This window comes from Centropristis striata, chromosome 7 (assembly GCF_030273125.1).
Source record: "Centropristis striata isolate RG_2023a ecotype Rhode Island chromosome 7, C.striata_1.0, whole genome shotgun sequence".
Lineage (NCBI taxonomy): Eukaryota > Metazoa > Chordata > Actinopteri > Perciformes > Serranidae > Centropristis > Centropristis striata.
In genome coordinates this window covers 27,321,935-27,339,382 of record NC_081523.1, presented here as the reverse complement: position 1 = coordinate 27,339,382, position 17,448 = coordinate 27,321,935, and the positions used below count along the sequence as shown (strand labels likewise).

The 17,448-nt window shown below is 39.6% G+C and overlaps 1 protein-coding gene across 2 annotated transcripts; it reads left to right on the top strand.

Annotated features, from left to right (window-relative positions):
- Positions 1-9,887: 9,887 nt before the first annotated feature.
- On the top strand, positions 9,888-15,777 carry npy8br (neuropeptide Y receptor Y8b). 2 transcript variants are annotated; one of them, XM_059336196.1, is made up of 3 exons: positions 9,888-10,041; positions 10,493-10,639; positions 13,230-15,777. In XM_059336196.1, the coding sequence occupies exon 3, from the start codon at positions 13,376-13,378 to the stop codon at positions 14,477-14,479; it is 1,104 nt and encodes a 367-aa protein (XP_059192179.1). In that variant the 5' UTR covers positions 9,888-10,041; positions 10,493-10,639; positions 13,230-13,375; the 3' UTR covers positions 14,480-15,777. The 2 variants fall into 2 exon arrangements, with proteins under 2 accessions (XP_059192179.1, XP_059192180.1); XM_059336197.1 differs by lacking the exon at positions 9,888-10,041 and having other exon boundaries at positions 10,087-10,639.
- The last annotated feature ends 1,671 nt before the right edge of the window (positions 15,778-17,448 follow it).

Genomic DNA, 17,448 nt, shown 5'->3' with positions numbered 1-17,448 from the left:
TGCTACACATGATAAGAACTGGCAGACCAGAGGACAATGCAACTGATTAGTTTGGGACAGCACAGCTCCAGTGGTGCCATTCATTCTGCCAGCGCCCCATCTAGGAAGGTTTCCATGCCAACTACCTGTCACCTTTATTGTGGCACAGGAAATTTGGCAGGAAAAGTATGGCAGAAAATAAAAAAGACACCATGATTGTTACTTGCACACTTGACTTGAGTCCAGACTGTGCTTGGCATATGAGAGCGGACATCTTAATGACTTTCTATGTTCAATAGTTTCTTCTTTTAATTTGTAAGTTTTTCAGTAGAGTCAGTAGTGGCTGTGAAGAGTGTAAAGCAAGCCAAAATTCAAAATGAGACAATTCATAAAGAATTGGGAGCAGTGTGAAATGAACTGTGTCCTCTGTATTATACACACTCCCCCCTCTGTGATTCATGCGCTGAATGGAGGGTTGTAAAGTGACTGAGGTGCAGCCCTGGCAGGTGCAATTTTAGCCGGGGCTGCTCGGTGATTGTGAGGCGAGCAATCAATTTTCCCTCTGCACCAAAATCCTGTAACAACAACTTGCAGCACTGGTGTTTGATGAAGCCTGCCAAACGTCTTAGTACGGCAGCCACTGGGTGATACATAATTCTCCTGAAATGATAAACTGTGGGGGGTCAATTACACTGCTACAGGATTTGGATAGATTTGCTTCAGTATTTTTTTTTTTTGAATTATGAATCATTTTGGGAGAAATTGCAATGGCACGCCACAGCGGGATTGTTAGAAAAAAATGCAATTTTTAGTCTGCATCTGGATAATTAAAATAACATGGGAAAATATTGACATTTTATTGTTTGACCATAACAGCAACTCCCAAGTCAGCTAGAACAGTGTGTTTTCTCTCTTCCTTGGGCTTCTCTCTATCTGAGGTCAGAGTCACTGGTCTTGAAAAAGGCTGGGGGACTCACCGGGGACTTAGAGAAAACAAACCAATGTTACTGAAATATTTAAGCATCCCAACAGTATGTGCTGCTCCACAAGATTCAAGCGTTGTCAGTTCATATCAATATAACCTGTTCAGAACCCAATTATGCTCCAAACAAATAAATCATTAGCAATAAAAAAAATATTTCAATCCTTTATTATCCATTATAGGACATTTAAACATGTGAAAGAAAAAAATGGCAATAAATATCTTTAAGATAAGATAATCTCTCATATGATATTTTGACATGCATATGTACCTCTCATGTTAACTTCAAATACAGTTTAAACACAAATGATGCACTTTATTTAACTAATAAATTAAAATGTGCGTTACGCTTCGTCCTTTGCTTGCTGAAAAAGGGTGTGTGGTTCTACTGCAGTCCACTTTAGATGATGTCATCCAATCAAATCAGTTTGTAGATTTGGGTTGAGTCAGATGACAATAATCATAAATCTAGACATCTGATAAAATGTATGTCTTTTGGAATAGATGAGGGATCTGAATTGGATACAAATCAAAATATAGAACATAATCATATATCATATTATCATATTTTGTGCAGTCATTTCACATGCTTGTCCATCACTGCTCATTTAAGGACTGTAAAATGTGTCTTGTAGAGAAAGAGAGAGGGTGGGTCGTTACTTCTTTTTCTAGCATTGCTCACACGTGGCAGGACCACAGTTTATGGGCAGGACACTGGCATTTCCCAGCGGAAAGTATTATACAAGACAGCAAGCAGAGACTTGATATCACGGCGGGTCTGTGCTGTGACAGCTTCCCTCACAGGAGAGGTTTGGCCTGCGTCATGTTCAATTTGTCTACACTGCTAATGGAATACCAGGAGGCGATGGAAAAAGCTTTATGTCTCTCGGTTTACACTGACATGAAATGATTAATTTACATTATGCTCATCAAAGCATGATCAGTATTCATTTCAGTGATTCAGAGGCACATCCATGTACAGTAACCCTGGTAACTGCCATCCTTTCCAACACTTGCAATGAGGCCAAGTAGAATGGGACTTATGGTCGACCAAATCTTGATTGGGAAAGAGCATAACTGTGGCCAAGAACCTGAGTGGGTGGTTGGTCATATCTGCCATGTGTCAGTGGAGCTGGACTCATATTGAACAAGGCTCCTGTGGATCAATAGCAACTTGCTGTCCTCTCTCTATCACGTTATGCTGCCTTTCAATTCAGTTTTTACCTCTTGCTATTGGGATGAGGGCTATTTTGGGGTGCGACATCCCATTTTATTCGCTGTGACAACGTTAGTGTAAATTCTGAATCATATGCCGACACAGAGGAACACTGAGGGAAAAGAGAGTCTGCAAAAAGGAATCGTCTGTGCTGTACACAGATGTGACTGAAGCTGAGCAGAATGCTTATGTGGCTTCAGAAAGCAGGCAGGACATGCAGAACATTTATATGAATTAAAGTAAGGGGGTCAGCAGGTCTAATGCACACTGAATTGATTTTACCTTTCGGTCTGCTAATGCAATTGTGTTTTAATAAACCCCGATCTCAGGCTCCTCTCCAGTCTCTTTCCCTCTATTACTTTTTTCTTTCCCCTGCTTTTAATCAGATTATTCTAATATACTGAATGCCGTTTTTGAAGAAGCACAGACCAAAATTTAAATCAGTTTATTATTAGCTTTGTTTCATTTCATAGTTGGTGGATTTTATGGTCCAAAACTAGAACACTAAGTTTTCATGTGGGAAGTGACTTGGAAACATATTAATGTGGAGAATTTTGGTGTCAGTACTGGGTTTATAGGAACAGCTTTACAGTTTGTGAAATGCACTTTTTTGCTTTCTAGTTAGATGAAAAGATTTATACCACTCTCATGCCTCGATGATAACATGACATTAGCAGTTGGTTCACTTAGCTTAGCATAAAGACTGGGAACAGGGGTAAACAGCTAATCTGGTTCACCTACCAGCAGCTCTAGAGCCATGAATGGAATACCAAACGGGTCTACTGGGCACAGGCCAAGGGGTCCAAAGAGTCAGGCATCCCCTGGCCTTCACCTACAATATGTCATGCAAAGACACACATACTAACCAGGAAGAGACATAAAGACCACATAGACACAATTAATGATGACAAATAGACATAAAAATTATTTTAAAAAGTGGCGTTCCCAGTGGCACACCTGGTAGAGCGCATACCATAGAGGCATTGTCCTCGTAAGCAGGCGGCCCGGGGTTCGAATCCAACTCGGAGCCCTTTCCCGCATGTCTTCCCCTCTATCTCCCCCTTCACTCTGTCCTATCAATAAATGGCCAAAAAAATATCTTTAAAAAAAAAAAAAAAAAGGAGACGCAAAATGGCTACAAAGTTTTACAAAATTATGACAAAGAGATGCAAAATCACAGTTGGTGTTACGACAAAGTCTACAGACTACAAAGAGATGCAAAACAACCAAAAGGAGACAACCAAGCTTAAACCTAAAAGCTTAGCTTAGCTAACCATCTCCGGGTGTATAATCAATGTCTGCATAACTAGAAAATTTCCTCTGTGGAAATTCTGAAAGGGCCACGGGGGCTACTGCCGGTGTGTGTACACTATGATGAGATTCTTCAGAGAATAAAAAACAATTAATACTAGTAATGTTATAATACTATATAATATACAGGGAGCACACCTACAACAAGCATTCCTTTTCAAGTATTTCGTTATACAGCAACCTATGCCCTTTAACCTCAAAATGTGTGTGTGTGTGTGTGTGTGTGTGTGTGTGTGAAACATGTGTATCTGGAAAAATGGAGGAGCATTTGTGTGTGTGTGTAATGAAAATCGCATAAAGTTACCTGTGTGTGTGTGTGTGTGTGTGTGTGTGTGTGTGTGTGTGTGTGTGTGTGCATGTGTGTGCGTTTGTTTGTATTTGAAGCATGTGTATCTGGAGAAGTGTGCGCGCTTACGCGAATGTGTGTGTGTGTGTGTGCGTGCGTGCGTGTGTGTATCTGTAACTGTAATCACAGCAAAGATCAAAGGCAATCAGAGGAGAGCAATCAACAGAATTAACTGCCACCAACTGCCAATGTCTCGGATCAGTGTCAACAGCCAGAGGTGGACAGACTGGAATTTCTGGCCTCGAACAGAAAGCATTTTTGGCAAAACCATAATACCTATCATTGATCCGACTTCACTTTGAGCGTCCTGAGTTCTTCCTGAACGTCTACATATGAATGTTACTCCAATATCAACCCTGCCTTTAGCTATTGTTGTTTTTCACTCATTCCTGAGGGAAATATGTCTTGTTAGCTACTTATTGCTCTACTGTGTTCACACACTAGTTGCTAACTTTGTCAGTTACTGCTAACTTTGTCAGAAACTAGCCATATACCATGTACTAGTTTGTGCATGTACAGTGGCGTTTTAGACCTTTTTAACACTGAAAACAGCTGTGAATGAGAAAGATGGCTGATGAGAGCGGTGTGACTCAACCACAACAGTTAAACTGTTGGATGGAAATACAAAAGAATGAGCTGAAAGATGATGTTAAGCTCTGTGGAGTTTAAGGAAACTGCAGCACTGCAGAGGTTGATAACTCTCACTGGGGTTATCACTATGAGCAGCCCTTAATATTTTGTACTATATGAATTGTGTTTTCCTTTAACATTGTTACCAGCTGCTCCTAAAAGTCACATTAAACAGAGGAGCATTAGGGTGAGCTTCTGTGTCAGATGTGATCTGTGCAACTGATGGGGGTTGTTTGTCATCCAGAGTACCTGAGGCATTATGGCATTTGTTCTTGGCTGGGGTTATTTAAAGCCTTGGGGGATTTAAAGGGGTGCGTTGCAATGATGGTGTCAAGGATCACTTCGACTTGGTTCTTGTAAAGGGCTGTAATACTGCAGGGGAGATTGTCCTCCGCTCAATGAGCAGCTCCCTGTACACAATGTGTGTGCAAAGTGAAAACAAGCTACATGATCAATACGGTTTCTGTGTTTCACTGTTTGGTTTTGGATGATGAATAAGACATCAGACATGTTCATTTCATATTTTTTATTAGCTGATAGCTTTTCACACCATGAAAATCCTGGAATAATTTTACTGCTTATATAAGGGGTGCGAACAGCGGACAGATCAAAAGTTAATTAAACAAAGAAGCCTGATGATTGAATTCTGGATGTATTTTCTTCCTTTCTTTCTTTGTCATAGATAATATCACTGGTATCAAACAGAATATATACTGCATACAACGCACATCACATAACAATTCATAAATCATTTACACATTCATATATACATCACAATAAAATATTGTGATTTACAAAAGGGGAGAGCATCTCCCATTCTCAAAATGCACAAATACACTCCTGCTCAAGAGCTGCAAGTAAGTGCAGCTTGATTAAGTGCATCAATTATCTTGCTCTGTGCTTCATTCAATCGGCACATGCGGATGCGTAAGGATCCTTATCTCTGCCTGGCATGTGAATATATTGAACTAGCACTATAAAGCACTGGCACAGAATAAGATTCCCATGGTATCAGGGTTAGTGACTGTAAATCTTTTCATTCTCATCTGTTTTATCTTACACCATACATGGGCTATAAACAAGAGCATACAGTAAACCTTTACAGGCCTTGACCTAATTTTATAGCAACACGTGAAATTAACATAAAAATGTGGTTCCCTGTGATAATATTTACAACACTGTCACTATCAGTACATCCTGTATATCACCATTATCTATTTATGCAGTATCTCTATTATCCCTGATATCATCTGGAAAAGATTTGACCTTTATTGCTTACTGCAAGGGGCTCGCTCAGGGAGTAGTAATCTTATTTTTATTACTTATTGTCACAACACTTTGGGCCTGTCATGCCAGCATTTACTACAACAGTGAGGTATCTTTTATCTTTCATTACAATAACTATCAGCACTAAGCTAATAAAGTCACATAGAATTTGAACGACAACAAGTGGCAAGACCAGCACCATGTATTTGTGTACCTAATTCACATGTTCAGAATATGAGTTTGGTTGGCCTCTTTTTATATTTATTTGATTGTGATCCAGCTTGTTTATAGGTGCAAATACTTCACAGTACAACTATAAATACAATCCTATTAAAAACAATAGACTCTTTGCTATGAAAAAATGGATTCTACTAATGCCTTCATTTGTGCTGCTCAATATCAATGTATAAATGTAATTTTATCAACAACCTGCAAGCACTACTGACTGAGGTCCCTGGGGACCCCTAAGATCTACTGTAAGAAGCAACCTTAATATCAGCCATCCTCTCAACACATAATGTCATCTGAACAAAAAAAACAACAAAAAAACAGATTGTTATTATTGATCATTTAGAAAAGTTGCAGTTCATGTGTATGCCTCAAAGCCTATTTACCATGGTCTGCTTCTGGTGCCATTTGGTTTTCAGTCATTTTGAGTAAACATTACAGCTTTTTACACTGTATTTAGCCATAGGCTAAAAGTTACATTGCTGACTTAGTGACTAAAAATCAACTTAACCCAAGGTGTTGTTTCCAGTTTGAAAGTAAAGTAGGTTAAGTAAAGAATATGAGTCAACAACGTACATATTAGTCACATGTTAATACTAATATTTAACCCAGAGTGAATCATAGTCCTGAAATTAGAAGACCTGGTTTAACAATGTGTGTGAGGCAACTCCCAAGATAGCTCTGGGCCAAGAAAATACAGTGTGAAAACTCCTATTATTTCTGTCATATTTATATGGTGAAACCAACCGGGGTCATTTTGATCCCAATATAAAATAATTGGAATAAACCTACAGTCAGTTACACCCAGTGTTAAAATAATGATTGCCTTTAGAATTTATATTTTTTAGTTGTATGTCCGTGTCCCCTCACCACCCCCCTGATAGTGTGTGAAACTTTGAATTGGAACACATGGCCAACATGAACTCACTAAATAGTTCCATCTATTAAAACTTTGGGGAGAATTGGCTGCTGTTGACTGACATGGTATGATTAAATAGCACAATTAAAACAGGAACAAAAAATAAAAAATTAGGAACAACTGAATGGACAAAGTCTTAAAAACACTAAACGGTTGAATAAAACTTCACGTCACTTGTTTCTGTAACTCATTATAATGCTAACTTCCTGGCACTTCTGAGCTCAAACAATGACAGCAGCATGAAGTAGTCATTCAACCAGGTTAAATAATATAGAAATTATTTCCACATAATTAAGTGTCTTCTTGCTGTCACGACACATTTAACAAAGGTGTTGGAGGCAAAGCAAACTCCATGATTTAGCTTCTTTCTTCCATTCTGTGCCTCCTTTAAACAACGAATGAACAAAGTGTGAAGTTACAGAGAGCTGTTTGTTTAGTGCAGGCTGGTGCTGAAATCTATTTTGAAGCTTCAGTGCACAGCAGAGGATATTAAATGCCTGTTAAAGTGAGAGGGTTTTTTTTGTCAACACAAATAAATCACCCAAAAAGCGGCTATGGCCTTAAAAATACAGAGAAACAACTGCTCCCCATATACTATTAAACCTAGATATGGAGATGTGGAGCTACAGCGGGGGAACTATTCCTTCTAAATAGGACATGGTACTATATTGATTTACACTGGCAGTGACACATAAAACTATTAACAATTTTCCCACAAGAACCACTCACAAATGCCTCAGTAATATGAGTCTCTCTCTGAATCCTAATATGGACATGAATTTGAATCTAGTTACATTATGTATTGTGTAAATGGACACAGGATGGGAGTCTAAACAGTTGATAGGGTGTACCAAATAAAATCAAATATTTAATACAGCAGCAAGATAGTGTTTTGAAACTGTTTGGAACATGTTATCTGTTCTTGTTCAACCTTATCACCAAAGATGGAACAAAACTCATCTGCTTTCTGTTTGTTTATGCTCCTGACAGAAATTTTAAAAACAATGTTCCCTTTTTTTATGAGAGGTATTCTTCCTCTCCGGATTACACAAGCCTTTCTGGACACACTTGACGTCATCGAGGGCAGCAACTTGTCACTTATCAATCACGAACAAAATGGGGGATGAAAAACTATTTCATGTCACCATAATGCTTGAGCCTTACTTGATGTTTTCTTCTGTCCTTGCGTCATAACAACACCAGTTGAAAGAAAATCAAAATGTGAGTGACAGTAGTGGAGATTGCACAATAGGAGAGGTGCAGCAGCTATTCCATGCCTCAGTATATTGAAAAGACGCTCATTCGAGGCAAACCATCCAGGCCTGCAGCGCCGTTCAGCACCGTTCTTCTCCTGATTGTCTCTAAAAAATATGTGCATGGATTAATCGTCTTGAGTGAGTTGACACCCGTGCCTCTGTGTCAAGTAAACACCCACAGAGCTGTTGTTGTTGGTGGAAAGTCATTTCACCGCTCTGCCTCTCAGACAAACAGCTATTACTGTTCCCTGCAGCCTCCACTTGAAACAGGAGTGTGTGGGGGACAGTGTGAAGAAGCAGTTAACAATCTGTTGCACAAGCTCGAGAGGTGCAAAGAACGGGTTTAAAATAGTTCTAGGTGTTATCTGCGGAGGGATCAGGAGAGGCATTCGAATCGTGATGATGTTTCAGTTTGTATGGACGTCAAAATGATGTAAAGGTGCATGCTGTAGAGAACCTGTGTGGCTGGTTTGGTGTATGACTGCAGATTACCATTGACAAAATTAACCCATGTGTGCACACAATTGAAAGTTTAATTTCAAGGTGTTCTCTGAGCTTTCTCATGCATAAAGGTGAAGATTTTTTTTAATTGGTCAAACCGAGGTGGCTGAAAGGTGAATTTTTCTTAGCAAGACTTTGGGCACATTGGATTACAGTTTTTTGCATATACTCCCTTTTATTTTAGGAAAAAAACAGTTGTCCTAAGACCCAAAAGATTAAATATAGTGTGATAAGAAAGTGGCTTTTTTCTCAGAAAATACAAGGTGCACAGTGAAGTATCTATGAACTCATGAGAGGTTAGATATCATATATGCAGTGTAAAAAATATATTTCTTATGGAAAATTTTCAACAAATACAGTGTTCATTTTCTACCTATTTTTTTTATCCTGGTTTTGATATATTGGTAAAAATATATTTTTATCATGTGATCTGTTTTTTAAGATACTAAATATAAGTACAAAATATATCTTTACCAAATGTAAAGGCTTTAGACCAATCAGAACAAATAACATTTTTCCTCATCAGTCTAACCTTGCTAGCATATATGGCCAATATCCATCAGTGTGCATCAATATCTTCAGCAGAAAATGATTATTACTTTTTAGATGAATGCATCATTGTGTTTTGAGTAATAAAATTCAGTGAAATAGCAACACTTGATGATTTACATGCTCTGTAATTGAAACTCTGTGTTTGTCTACTTCAACAAACACACTATTCATAAGAGCTTTTGCACCCACAGACCCTTGCAGGGTGTGAATGCTTCAAATCTGTGTCTGACTTTCTCTGAACAGCACTGCTTCTGCTCCTCCACAGCTAATCATCCACATTATATTACAAATGTTCCCCATATGGAAATTCAATATAATTCACAGGCGTTATCCTCTATATGGGCATTGTATAGCAATCACAGTAAGCCCTATAGGAATTTTAAACATTGCACAAAGAAAATATTATATAGCCTATCAATACTATAGTACAGAGATATTACAGCCATATCTCATATATGAAACTTGCCTCATTATGAGAAGGCTCATCATGTCCCTTTACATCAGATTAAATATATCATCCAATGTCGTTCAGTAATACATTTGGGTGTAACAAAGCACGAGTACAAATTTCAACTCAATTTCCCCATTGGCCCCTGTGAGGGCGCGTGCCTGAGCGCGCGTGTACGTGCGTGCGTACGTGCATGCAAGGCGAGCCACGGAGAATTTATTATGTAACATGTTCCCAATCACATCCCTGCCGGAGTCTGAGGCATAAGGTCGCTTTAAGAGATATCTCAGTTCCTATCAGTGATCCTGGCAGGACACCTCCTACCTCCTGCTCGACCAAAAAACTCTTGTTGTGTGTCTCACCTGATGCAAAGCAGCGCAGGAAGTCCAAGAAGAGAGAGCAGCTCGGTAAGAAACAATGAAAAGAAACAATGGCTAATTTGGCGGCTAATTAAAACACGGTATTTCTTGCTCGTATACAACTCTTATTAGAGGTGGAGGTTTACCTGAAAGTAAGAAATGAACCAACACTTTCCTTTAATGTCGGTTATTTTTATTTATTTATTTATTTTTCATTACAAGCTACGACAAAGCTCTAATTTTCTAAAATTTCAATTTCAGTAATTTTCTTTTATGGTTCATTAGTTTCATGTATAGTGAGTTTTAACCTTATCGGACGCGCTACTACTGTATCTAAAATTTCAGGTGCTGTAGCAGCTGGTCTGATGGGATTTATAGTTTTTTTTTTTCTTAGCCTACTTACTGGCCAGACAGGTTTCCTAAGGGGATGCTAAAAGTCTAAGTCGCGCTGTTTGGTGGACGTTCAGGTGAAAATTAGTGATGTGTCTCCCCCGGCCAGGAGAGCAGTGAACACACACGGTGGTTCACTGGAGGACAGAGGAGTCTCCTGCACCTGTCCGGAGCCGAGAGAGTCCGCCTCACTGCGACCAGACACACAGCTGCAGAGAGACAGACAGTGGATCCAGGACAGCTGCAGAGACAGAGGGTAGGATACACATACAGTAACCACTTCACACTTATCATCCCTTTATGCGTTTTTCATGCGTGTGTGACGTCTGGAAACATTTTTGCTCGTGCAAATCCAGACTTGGAGGACAGATAAAAAAAAATCTTATTCAAAATTTAGGCTACAATCGTGTCTACTTTGAGACAAATTCCCATGAGCTCTAATTTCTTTGTCTGATTTTTCTGAGGAGACTTAACAGTTCCTTTCATAGAGTATAGGGCTGGGCATGTTTTGTGGTCATTCAATAAATAAATAATCTATAAGAGATGGTAAAGCCTATTTTGTATACTCCTTACTACGGTTGCAGCAATATACTGTGCTATAGAAATGTACGGTTATCCTATTGTAAACATTTGCCTATCTACAGGATAAGAAATATACTCTGTTTGTTCTCAATTGGGAAACTTTTTACTTTCATTAAAAATGGTTTAAAGTTTCAATTACAACCCTGATTCCAAAAAAGTTGGGATGCTGTGAAGAATGTATATACAAACAGAATTCCTTTGAGACTTAAATTCAATTGAATATAGTGCAAAGGCAAGATATCTAATGCTCATACTGCAAAACTTTTGTTTTTTGTAAACACATACACTTATTCTGAATTGAATTAATTCTGCAGCAAAACAGCGCTTCTGTGGTTTGCTCCAGACTCGCTCCCATGTGCAAGGAACATAAAACATAGTCCAAATGACGCAAATACTGCCAGAATGCATTTCGGCCACTGTCCACATTGCAATAGAAATAATGAAAAATATAAATTTTGGATTTGACGATATATATCATCATATCGCCCAGCCATTATAGTCTATATAAAGGTTTCAGCAGGCTAAACACAAAGAAATAGACAACCTCTATAATTTATAGAACGTTTTATGTCAGATTTGAATAATGTCCTGAGGAAATTTCCTTTAATAGGTAATGTTCTTTACCAGCAGACACAACACAGAGTGATGCATCACTTTAAGCGTCCAAACTCTGCCATAAATAATCAGCATCAAGGCTGCAGCAAAGCTATTAAATGCCGTCCACATACCCAGAATTTCAGCCAGGTTTAGTCAGGTTGACATCCAGGAGGGGATTAATTATCCAGACGCCTAAACAGAGAAGACTGTGTACCACACAGGAATATAAGTAGTATAAGCTCCAGGTACAAATGTTCACTTTCATTATGATTACCTTGTTTGTGATCACCACAGAAGTTGCAGCACATTATAATAGGACATTTCTGCCCATAATAGAGACTGCCATGAGCAATTAATGTACTACCTGTCAGCATTTGTCATCTTTAAGAAGTCCTCAATTAAAAATGATAAATCCTTAAATCCTGTAGATTTCATTCTGTTTGCATAGCTGTGTTGCAAAACTCATTTATGAGGAATTGAGCTCTGGGCAAAACATCTTGGTTAATCAGTACTGTTTTTCACTGTCGCACACACACACACACACACATACACACACACACACACACACACACACACACACACACACACACAATAAGTGCGTACAGTATTCACATCCACACACAATAGTCAGATGTTTGTGGTGTAACGAAATTGTATTTCCACTACATTAATTTGTAGAAGATTGTAAGGACCACATGTGCCTTAGAATCTGGAAAGCTATTGTGAATGCTCAGTGACAATGAGAGGTGTCTGTTCCTTTATGGACAGAAACAGAATAAATTCCCGCTGTCAAAAGGGGTGAAAACAGTGTGAGAGGAAATGGTTGTCTCTGAAGGAGCAGTCATTATCACGTTATTGTGATGGAAATTCAAATCAGCATGCCATTATAGCGATGCCACAAAGTCTAGATCTGTGCTGTTTTCTTGATGGTGTGCCATCAGCATGTCATTTCTTCTTATAGCCAGATCTTTAAAATCATCCTCATGATATCTGCATACAAACATTAATTGTTTGCCTCATAAGTATCAGTTTTTGTTATATTGAGCCAACTGCCAGCATGTGCAAAGATGAAACTGGACCAATAAATACACCAGAAAGACACTTGTGGAATTACATCCAGTAAGACTGTGATTTAAAATGGCCTGCAGCCAGAGAATCAGTTTCTGCCACATATCCTTAGAAGAAGTATAATGATCAAATGAGCTTAAGCATTGATTTTTTTTTTTCAGTTTTCAGTTTTTCATTCACCTCTTAATATCTCAAGTGTTCATAACTTAAAAAAGATGAACATTTAATGTTGTAAATGTCTTTAAATGGACAATTTTAGATTGTTTTAGTGGGAGTGGTCCAGTTTTGGAGATAAGGGAACTAGATGCTTGTGATTAATGTTGGAACTATACAGAATTTTTTTGAGTAACCAGGTCATAATTTCTGGAAAGAGACATTGCTGTTTTTGGGGCTTTGCACTACAAGCCAAGAGCCACATAGTTCCCTTATATTTGTGAGAAAACAGACACCTCTACTGCCAGTATCTCTAAAACTGAGCAATTCACATCAAAACAATCTGATAAAAAGTATTACAGGTAAGAGAAAAACACATGTATTTTTGATTTTGCGGTGAACTGTCCATTTAAAGTTCACTCAATTCATTTTCTTTCTTTCTTTAGGCACCAAATGAAGACTGACAAAGATTAAGGATGAGGGGAAGCTGTAAGAAAATGCAAATATTATTCATGAAGTAATTACAGCAGGTGTGACACTAATTAGTTCAATTAGGCCTCAGTGTTTGAAGTGAGCCCAGGAAAAAACCACCATGGAGCTGCAGCACAACACTAATCACAACCAAGCGTTGTGGAAAGAGATACCATGGGACTTCACTGAGGACTGCTCACTGTCAGTGAGTGGCACCACTTTTCTCATCATTGCCTACAGTACAGTTATGGCAGTGGGTCTCATTGGGAACTCTTGCCTGGTGTTTGTCATCACACGGCACAAGGAGATGCGTAACGTCACCAACATCTTTATCGCCAACCTGTCCTGTTCTGACATCCTCCTGTGTATTGTCAGCCTGCCAGTCACTATTATCTACACACTGATGGACCACTGGATCCTAGGAGAGGCCCTCTGTAAGCTCACGCCCTTCATCCAGTGTATATCTGTCACTGTTTCCATCTTCTCCCTTGTCCTCATCGCCATGGAGCGCTACCAGCTCATTGTGCACCCGACTGGATGGAAGCCCATGGTGGGCCAGTCCTACATGGCCGTGGCTGTCACCTGGATGGTGGCATGCTTAATCTCGGTGCCTTTCCTCTCGTACAGTGTGCTGGCCTTGCCTTTCCAGAACCTGAGCCTCCCCTTCCCAGTTGGCGACCACGTTGTTTGTATGGAGCAGTGGCCGTCAGTTCAAGAACGGCGTGCTTACACCACCTCCCTGCTCGTCTTCCAGTACTTCCTCCCTCTCACCCTCATCATGGTCTGCTACCTGCACGTCTACCTGCGCCTCAGGAGGAGGAAGGACATGGTGGAGCGTGGCAGGAACACCACCGAAAAGAAAAACAAAGGCGCCACGAGGATCAACGCCATGTTGTTCTCCATTGTGGTGGCATTCGCCCTCTCCTGGCTCCCTCTCAATGTCTTCAACACAGTGTTCGACTGGAACCACGAGGCCATCCCGTCCTGTGGCCATGACATCATCTTCTCATTCTGCCACCTCACAGGCATGGCCTCCACCTGCATCAACCCCATCATCTATGGTTTCCTCAACAGCAACTTCCAGAAGCAGCTCAAGTCCACACTAATGCGCTGTCGCTGCTGGGGGGTGACAGAGAGGTATGAGAGTGTCCCGCTCTCCACTGTCAGCACAGAGGTCACCAAGGGGTCAATCTTGAGCAATGGATCTATCAGCATCAATACTTAGAAGCAAGGCTTTTCACTGAAAGACAAAGAGACTACCGGGGCCTCTTCAGCCCTCATTGTGTCATCCTTTGGAGCTTTTCTTGCTTCATCGAGCCCAAAAGTGAGGTTGACATTTACAAAGTTATAAACCTCACAACAGCAGTCCAGAGAGAGCCGAGTGAAGACACTTTACCAGCACAGCAATGTGCCCTCGATTCAGTATAAGGTTACATGTAAGAGGAAGTAGATAACAAATTGATGGTACAAAGGTTGGACAAGTTTAAGAATAGTAGGGCGACTCAAGGCACTTTACATGAGCACTTTTACAACTGCAGTCTGTATAGTCAATTCCTAATGTGCTGTGGGGACATACGATTGAAGAGACAGCTTGTAATCTCCTATACATGTGTCATGTTTCTTTCTAAAGCACTGGGATCTACTCAGATTGTCACGTTTCAATGAATATCAGCTGTATAGGGTTTGCTTTTCACAATTTAACCTGCTTCAAAATGTGAGCAGTGGAACGACTCGAGAGAACTGAAAGGACAAAAGTGCCACTGCTAATGTTTCTTTTAATTTTTGCTGTTTTATATGAATGGTATCGATAAAACCATGAAGAGATTGTAAACTGTGATGTGTTAATGATTATCAACAGAGTAGCTTATTACCTAACTGAAGCTGAGAACATTAGTGCATTTAATGTAACTCCAGGCTTTCACAGAGACGATTTACTAGCATCATCTTAATGCATTTATTATTACCTAAAATCACCACAAACGATGTAATGATCTTTTACAGAGAACCTTGGAAAGAGCTATATACATTCCATGCTGTCGGCCAAGGTCTGCCCTCCAGTGTATTGTGCGTGTGAGATTGTTTTTTTCTCATAAAATGTACCATGCAACAACCGTATATCAAGTGCCATAAAGCGAAATAAAAAAGGCAGTAAAGGACTTTGTCAGATTGAGGTTCTTCAGCTGTAAATAACATTACCAAGTACATGTATGGCCTGTAAAAGACGTGACACAGTTGTAGTTTATGATGTGGTTGGGAATAAAGAGCACTGTGTAGCATAGCTGATATCTCCTAGGAAACCTGTTGTAAGTCACTTCTCTTTGTGGTATTGAGCTGAATTAAAATATTATCTATCATCTTTATTGATAACACCTGTGTTGTAATATTTGTATATTTGTTGTAATAATATTTATAACTCCCTCCTGTTACCTTTGAGGAAAAAAATCTGTATAAAAAAACTGCCATAAAATTATACGTTAACATTGTTTTCCACTTTCACTGAGTAAAATCTTTTTATCACCTTCAGTCCTGATCATAATGACTAAATCATTAATTTTCATATTTGTAACCCTTTACCCCACTGTTGTTATTTATGGGAAAATATATATATATATGTATAATTATTTTCTTTACACTTATGCCAAGGGGAATTTTTATTTTTCACAGCAACAGCATTGCATCAAACTCTGCAGCGCTCCATAATACAGCAGCACTGCCCCTAGTGGAAACCAAGAAAATAGCATGTACTTGCCCCATAGGGCAAACATGAGAAAATGGCTCAATGTGCAGAAAAATATTAAACTACATTTTGAAGCCAGGGTTCTTGCTTGAAAGGCTGATAAAATAGATTGCCTGGTGTCATCTTTGGGATTCTAGAATAAAAAGAATAGGTTTCAATGGCGACATATTTGTTCTGAAGGCTCTGAGTGTCTGTATTTTTGGCAGTTTGTTATGCCAAAATGTTTGCCATATGTATTACCACATCCTAAATGGTCAAGAAATTAAAAATGAAAAAGCCAAAAGTGTCCCTAAGGATGCATATGGGTTAAATACAGAATAGATTTGATTGAGGTCAGTTCATGCATCATTGTCAGCTTTTATGGGATAATTGATTGGTCCTAGGTCTCCCATGATGACTCCCAAGACCAGACTGCAATATTTCCTCTTTAGGAAACAATATGGGATCCTGAATCCCCATAGATTATAGCGCTGATGAGCTTACACGTGAGTCAAACACTTGCCGATGCTGTGGTATGTGGTGCACAGCACAAACATATCTTCTGCACAGTCGACATTTCAGCATCTTTGTTTCTGTCTGAGGTCAAATTCAGTGTGCTGCCTCTGTGTGCATTATTCAGAGGGGGGAAGTCTGAGATCACAACACATTTTAGATGTGCTTGTAGTCTTGAATAAATCAGTGTTGTGTTTGGTGTCTTAGATGTTAAACAGCATGGGGAGGGTAAACAGTATAAGAGATCAATGGGAATTGTGCTAAATATTCATGCTGTGGGAGCGCATGTTAACAGTTTCATTTGCCTCAAAAAATAAATATATCAACCAAGAGGAAAAGGGAGAGTAAGATTGTTCCTGTTGGGGGCCTTTTAGCTTTGAAGATAATGTCAGGAGGTCAAGTGTAGCATGTTTTTACTCTTTACAGGAAGCCAGTTAGTTTTTGACTCTGAAAGCATTTGACCAAAACTACCAAACTGTTTTTCAAGGGCAATTGAGCCCATAAGAGGGGCTCTCTGAGGTCCTTGGCAGCATAATTGACAGCTTGCTTCTGCTGCCATTGCCTTAGCTGACCTTTACAGATGGTCTCTTCCTCTTCACTTCCTCCCTCTTACCTGTGTTTCCTTTGAAAACACCCCTGAATGAAGCAGCGGCGCTCATCTTGTTTGGAAGAAAGGACCCAAGATGCCGGAGGTGCTGACGTACTCCAGCGACACTTGACAATGAGTGGAACTTAAATGATGCCGTTTTACATTGTTACCCAAGTAACAGCTAAGGGCCGATGGGCACATTAACTGCGCGATGAAATGAAGCTCAGCTGACAGACAAACACTTAATGAGTCCACAGGGCCAGACTCTCCTTGTCAGTGGAGCAGTTCCAGAAAGATTAGCAGCTTGGCTCTCTGCGTTTTCATTTAGCGAGAGATTCTCATATAAGCTATCTCTCCAGATCACAGGAACAACATG

Coding starts and splice junctions, on each gene's coding strand:
- npy8br (XM_059336196.1), top strand. CDS start 13,376: ATGGAGCTGCAGCACAACACTAATCACAACCAAGCGTTGTGGAAAGAG.